At 38.0% G+C, this 6,479-nt stretch overlaps 2 protein-coding genes across 3 annotated transcripts in view; one reads left to right on the top strand and one right to left on the bottom strand.

The window, feature by feature from the left end:
- CTBS (chitobiase) overlaps nucleotides 1-6,479 on the top strand; it is a 40,997-nt gene that overhangs the window by 25,308 nt on the left and 9,210 nt on the right. The window contains exon 5 of the mRNA XM_059375268.1: nucleotides 6,181-6,349. Coding sequence (XP_059231251.1) covers nucleotides 6,181-6,349 — 169 coding nt within the window. The remainder of the gene's footprint in view (nucleotides 1-6,180; nucleotides 6,350-6,479) is intronic.
- Nucleotides 6,245-6,479, bottom strand: part of SPATA1 (spermatogenesis associated 1) — a 58,161-nt gene continuing 57,926 nt past the window's right edge. For both annotated transcript variants that reach the window (XM_059375266.1, XM_059375267.1), the window contains exon 14: nucleotides 6,245-6,329. In XM_059375266.1, coding sequence (XP_059231249.1) covers nucleotides 6,301-6,329 — 29 coding nt within the window. In that variant the 3' untranslated portion in view covers nucleotides 6,245-6,300. The remainder of the gene's footprint in view (nucleotides 6,330-6,479) is intronic.

The raw sequence follows: 6,479 nt of genomic DNA, 5'->3' as shown, positions 1-6,479 counted from the left end.
AGGAAGCAGGCTCCCCGCTGAGCAGAGAGCCTGATGCGGGACTCGATCCCAGGACCCTGAGATCACGACCTGAGCCGAAGGCAGCGGCTTAACCCACTGAGCCACCCAGGCGCCCCAGATCTTTTTTATTTTCTTTGAGCTTTTTTTCCCTAGTTCCTTTAGGTGTAAGGTTGGAGTGTCTATTTGAGATCTGTCTTGTTTCCTGAGGTAGTCCTATAAACTTCCCTCCTACTACTGCTTTTTCTGTGTCCCATAGATTTTGGACCATACTATTTTCATATTTGTCTCCGTATATTATCTGTTTTCTCTTTGTCAACCTATTATTATTGTTCAGTGGCATGCTGGTTAGCCTCCATGTGTTTGTGTTTGTTTTTTTCTATTTTTTTTTCCTGGTAATTTCTAGTTTCATTCCATTGTGGTTGGAAAATATGCTTAATATGATTTCAGTTTTCTTGAATTTATTAAGACTTGTTTTGTGGCCTAACGTGATTTATCTTGGAGAATGTTCCATGTGTGTTTGAAAAGAATGTGTATTCTGTGGTTTGGGATGAAATGTTATTTATACACACACACACACACACACACAATTTATATGTGTATATATATATAATATATATATGAAAACATTTTTAAAATATATATTTGTTAAGTCCATCTAGTCTGATGTGTCATTGAAAGCCACTGTTTCCTTTTTTTATCTCTGGATGAATTATCCATTGATGTATGTGGGGTTTAAAATCCTCTACCATTATGTATTGCTGTCCCTTTTTTCCTTTAGGTATGTTAATATTTGCTTTATGTAGTTAAATACTCGATGTTGGCTGCATAATAGATATTTACAACTGTTGAATCCTCTCATTGGATTCAATGATCCTTTTATCATTATGTATGCTCACCTTAGTCTCTTTTTTAAAACTAAATTTTATTTTTTTTCAGTGTTCCAAAATTCATTGTTTATGACCATACCCAGAGCTCTATGCAATACATGCCCTCCTTAATACCCGCCACCAGGTTCACCCAACCCCCACCCTTCTCCCCTCCAAAGCCCTCTGTTTGTATGTCAGAGTCCACAGTCTTGTTTTAAAGTCTGTTAGGTCTGATATAAGTATTGATAACGCATCTTTTTTTTTTTTTTTTAAGGTTTCATTTATTTAACCGAAAGAGAGAGAGTAGCAGAGGGAGAGGGTGAAGCAGTTTCCCTGCTGAGCAGGGAGCCTGACATGGAACTTGATCCCAGGACCCTGAGATCATGACCCAAGCTGAAGGCAGACACTTAAAACTGAGCCACCCAGGTGCCTGCACCCTTTTTTTCCCGCCTTCCATTTTTTCATCCTGTTATTTTTCCCTTAGCTATTTTTTCCCCTGATATTTTTTTCATCCTGTTACTTTCAGTGTGTATGTGTCTTTAGGTCTGAAATGAATCTCTTGCAGGAATGTACTGATGGGTCCTTTTTTTTTGTTTTATTGGTTGTTGTTGTTTTTTGATGGGTCTTTTTTTTTTTTTAACCCTTTTGTCTAGGTCTTTTGGAATATTTAGACCACTTACATTTAAAGGAATTTTTTAAAAAAGATTTATTAGGGAAAGCATGCGCACAGGTGGGAGGGGCAGAGGAAGAAGGGGAGAGAGAGAGTCTTAAGTAGACCCTGTGTTGAACATGAAGGCTGACACAGGGCTCAGTCTCACAACTCTGAGATCACACCATGAGGTAAAACCAAGAGTTGCACATTTAACCAACTGTACCACCCAGGTGCCCCTTTAGTAATTATTGGTAGGTATGTACCTATAGACATTTTGTGTTCTGATTTTTTAGGTAGATTTTTTCTCTCCCTTTCTTCTTCTCTTGCTCTCTGTAATGGATGACTTTTTTAGTGTTTTGCTTTATCATTTTTTGGGGGTATTGTAAGTTTTTGGTTTGTGGTTACCAAGAGGTTCATATATAATATTTTAAGTATATAGCTGTCTATAATAAGTTAATGGTCAGTTATGTTCAAACACATTTTATATGAACTTCATCTTTAGTCCCTCCCATGTATATGTGGTCATATTTTGTATCTTCCTATTTTGTGAGTCCCATTAACTACTTTTTTAGATATAATTGATGTTACTACTTTTGTCTTTTAACCTTCATACTAGCTTTATAAGTGATTTCTCTACTACCTTTATTGTGTTCCTTTCACTCATGAAATTTTTTCATTATTTTCTTCTAATATGGCCTTTTTCTTCACTTAAGGGAGTACCTTTACATTTCTTGTAACTGTGGTGATAAATTTCTTTAACTTTTGTTTGGGAAACTCTCCCTCTCCTTCAATTCTGAATGATAACTTTGCCAGGTAGAATATTCTTGGAGGTTTTTCCCTTGCCATGCTTTCAGTATATCATGCCAGTCCCTTCTGGCCTCCAAAGTTTCTGCTGAATAATACGCTGATTGCTGGGGCATCTGGGTGGCTCAGTGGGTTTAGCCTCTGCCTTCGACCCAGGTCATGGTCTCAGGGTCCTGGGATTGAGCCCACATCAGGCTCTCTGCTCAGCAGGGAACCTGCTTCTCCCTCTCTCACCTTCTCTGCCGACTTGTGATCTCTCTCTCTGTCAAATAAAGAAATCAAATCTTTAAAAAAAAAAGAAAAGAATACGCTGATTGCTTTAACCTTTGTATGTAACTAATTCTTTTTGCTGCTTTTAAAATTCTTTCTTTAATCTTTGACATTTTAATTATTATTGTTTTGTGGCCATCCTTGAGTTCATCTTACTTGGAACTCTCTGTGATTCTTGAACCTGAATATTTCCTTCCTTCCTAGGTTAGGCACATTTTCAGCTATTGTTTCTACAAGTTTTCTGTCCTCCTCTCTGGACCCCTAGAAAGTGAATGCTTCTTCTTTGGATATTCAAGATAACAACCCGTAAGCTATCCTCTCATTTGGAGCATATTCCTCTTTGTCATTTGCTTGACTTTGTGTTTGTTTCTATGAATTAGATGGAAGAGCTACTTCTAAACTTGAAGTGATCTTTTTGTATGATCATCCCCTGTGTACAATGTAGCACTTAGTGATTTTGTGTGGCTGGAGCTGTGGCTGTCCTTTAGGTTAGGACAACCCTGTTGGATGGTCAGAGGTGAAGTGGGCATGTCTCGGACAGTCCAGGGCTCTTTGCAGAGGATGCCTTAGTAGGACAGCTGATGCTTAAGGAAGGTGGGGGGTCTTGGGGCATCAGGTTCAGGGGTACCTGGCAGGGTGGCTGGAGCAGAGGCAGGAGGCGGCCAGGGTGTCCCAAGGTGTTTTGCTTGGGGTGTACCCTGTCAAATCACCTGGAACCAAAGCAGTGCAGGCATGGAGTATTTTAGGGTGTTTTGCACCTGTGTCATTTTAGTGAGCTAGATCTGTAGTAAGTATTGGCCAGGGGTGTCCTGTGTTGATTGTACTCAATCTGCATTGGTGGGATAGTTGGGGCTGGTATGGGCTGGGAGCCCAGGGCTTACTGAGGTAGTAGGCTGGCTTGGGTACTCATCCAGACCCTCTTCCTATTCATGCTATCAAGGCAGAAAGGGAAGGTAAACAATGGGGCTCTCCAGGCCTTCTGATCCAAAGAGTTCCAGCAGCTCTCCCACTGTCTGACAAAGTTCTAGGACTGATCTTATATATTCTAGTTGGTCTTTTAAACAGTTGTTTTTTCCCTCCTGTGCCCCAAGGCAGAAAAATCTGCTCATGGTCTCCTAGTGTGTGTGTGTGTGTGTGTTTTCATTCTTCCCCACTGCAGTTAGTAGCATCAAGGGGTGGGGATTTCCTTTGTTACTGTGTCTCTCTTGCTGGTGTGTTTATTTTCTGTTGTGTAAAAGCTGTTCAGTCAGTCTTCAGTTCTTCAGGAGGAATTTTTTTTAAGTTATTTTTTTTTAAAGATTTCATTCATTTATTCATGAGAGACTGAGAGTCAGACAGAGGCAGATGGAGAAGCAGGCTCCCTGCTTGATTGAGCAGGGAGCCCGATGTGGGACTCGATCCCAGGACCCTGGGATCATGACCTGCGCCAAAGACAGTTGTTTAACCACCTAAGCCACCCAGGCACCCAGGCGGAATTGTTCTATAAAAAGGTATAGATTTGGTGTGTCTATGGAGCAGGTGATTTCTGGGTTTTCCTATATCACCATCTTGTACCCTCCCTCCTAAGATGTAAACAATATAGATTAAGAATAGCAAATACCTGGTATGCAAGCCACCATACTCCTCTCCTGTCAAATTTTGTTCTTGGAAAACTTTTCCTTCAGTCTCTAGATTGCTGTTACTAATAGGTTGAATTAGTGTGTGGTAAACAATTTCTTTGCTAGCTCTGATTATCCTACAGTGAAAGGGCAAGGAGGAAGAGACTGAACAAAGACTTTGCAGTAGGAATATTTCTATGTCTGGGGGGCAAGTAGAACAATTTGGGCTACTCTGTTAAATTCAATTTTAAAATTAAGGGGAGCTACAATTATGAAAACAGGTCAGATTATGGAATATCCAGAATGTCAGACTGAAGTACTTGCATTTTATTCTGTATGTATGTATAGGGTTTACATAGTAGAAAGTGTATGGGGAAGGTTATTCCATAGTAGTATGTATAATAGTCTAGAGGGGAAATGGAGACCAGTATGGACTAATCCAGGTCTAACAACTTGAGATCTATAGTTTGGATAAGGATGATGGCATAACCTTAACACTAGGAAGTGTTTAATAAATATTAATTAATGGAAAGAAAGAGGTTTCTGGCAGAACAGAGAAACCACTCTGTTCTCTGTGAGATTAGTTATGTGGGGGGTGAGAGAAGTCCCCCAAAAGTTCTTAAACTGGCCACCAGAAAAAAAATGACTATAGTCTAGAAGGAGAAATGAGTTTTGGGGGAAAAATGATTAAGATTATAGAATTATGGTCATTGAATTGAAGAGTTCATCATTTTTTACAGGTAGGAAAACAGCTTGAGATGTTTTTAGTGACACAGACCTAGTTATAATAGAGCCAAGAGGAGAACCAAAATCATTTTGATTTGTCTAATATACTAATGTTGCTTTCTCCAAAATAGGAGATGAACTATGACAGAAAGTGCAGGTAAAAATACTCTTAATGCTCAGGAGGGGATAAGGACTTATACAATGGATTTGAAATTTAACTGTTTAGAGGTGATCATTTAGTTTTTCTATTACTAGAATATAGCTCCTATTTTATAATAGGTGAGGCAGTGATAAAATGGGATCGGATGTGTAAAACAAATACACTTTATAACCTATTTTGCTGTAGTGCTATTGAAAGCTTGTACTTGTAAAGCTGAACTTCCTTTAGTGCTGATACTTAGACAATTATAAAATTTTGATAAAGTCCTAAAAGGAGTAATAAATTGGCCAAAGTATAAAAGTTTTAACTGAACTATCTCAATTTTTGTAATAATTAATGTGTCTAATGAGAGAAAAAACCTTTACTGAAGCTTTGAATATTTGCACATATATAAAATAAGGCTAATTAATATTTGGCTAAGGCAGTAAATACTTTAAACAGACTCATCCTTGTTGAAAATTGGCTCACCAAAATTCATCACTCAAGTTTTCTTTGACTATTCCCATAAAATAAAACCATTTCAGTGATTTGTTCAACATTTTGAGTTAATTTATCCTTATATCCATAAACCACTATCCTTTAACTGTAATGTTGGATTAAACCTATCATGTAACATAATTGTATATCAGGGGGTTAAACTCCCAACACAGGTCAGTCAACTTGTGCTAAGAGATGACCTATCTAGCCTGCATGATATTTAAAAAAAAAAAAAAAAAAGTAAAACAACCTTTTGTATTTGACTTATTTTAGTGTGGTTTCTTTACTGCCTACTTACTTGGATGCCTCACCATACCCTACTGTCATTACCTATTTCTTTCCTCAGTTGAGTTACTAGTCTAGCCTTTGAAAACTTTTAAGTTGAAAACTTCTCTTTTACACAGAGCCCTGCTCCTGGACATCATATCTGGCCAGATATTATCTAGGTCAATCCATATGGGCAGAAATATCTTAGAACTGTTCTATACGTGTCAAACCCTATGTTCATATATGTAAACAGTCTTTCCTCTTGGATAGTATGAGGCAAGAAAATATATAATGAAAGAAAAACAGACAAAATAAGCATATTTGATCATGTTCCATAAAATGGCATGTGTTTTCCCGCAGGTAACCTTTGATGTATCTTGGTCTCCAAAGTACAAAGGCAGGTGCTATAATTATGCTGGAATTGCAGATGCTTGTGACTTTCTCTTTGTGATGTCTTATGATGAACAAAGTCAAGCCTTGTCAGAATGTACTGCAGCAGCCAATGCTCCCTACAAGGAAACATTAACTGGTAAGAATCCACAAATGATAACTTAAACAGTAAGATTATTATTTGTAAGTCATTTGTATACCTTTTCCATTTATAAAGCTGCCTTGAAACATGAGTATCATTTAATTTGGAGAGCTTTCAAGTTTTACAT

This window comes from Mustela nigripes, chromosome 14 (assembly GCF_022355385.1).
Source record: "Mustela nigripes isolate SB6536 chromosome 14, MUSNIG.SB6536, whole genome shotgun sequence".
NCBI lineage: Eukaryota > Metazoa > Chordata > Mammalia > Carnivora > Mustelidae > Mustela > Mustela nigripes.
Note: the sequence above shows the minus strand (reverse complement) of the source record. Positions and strands in the feature narration are given on the sequence as shown.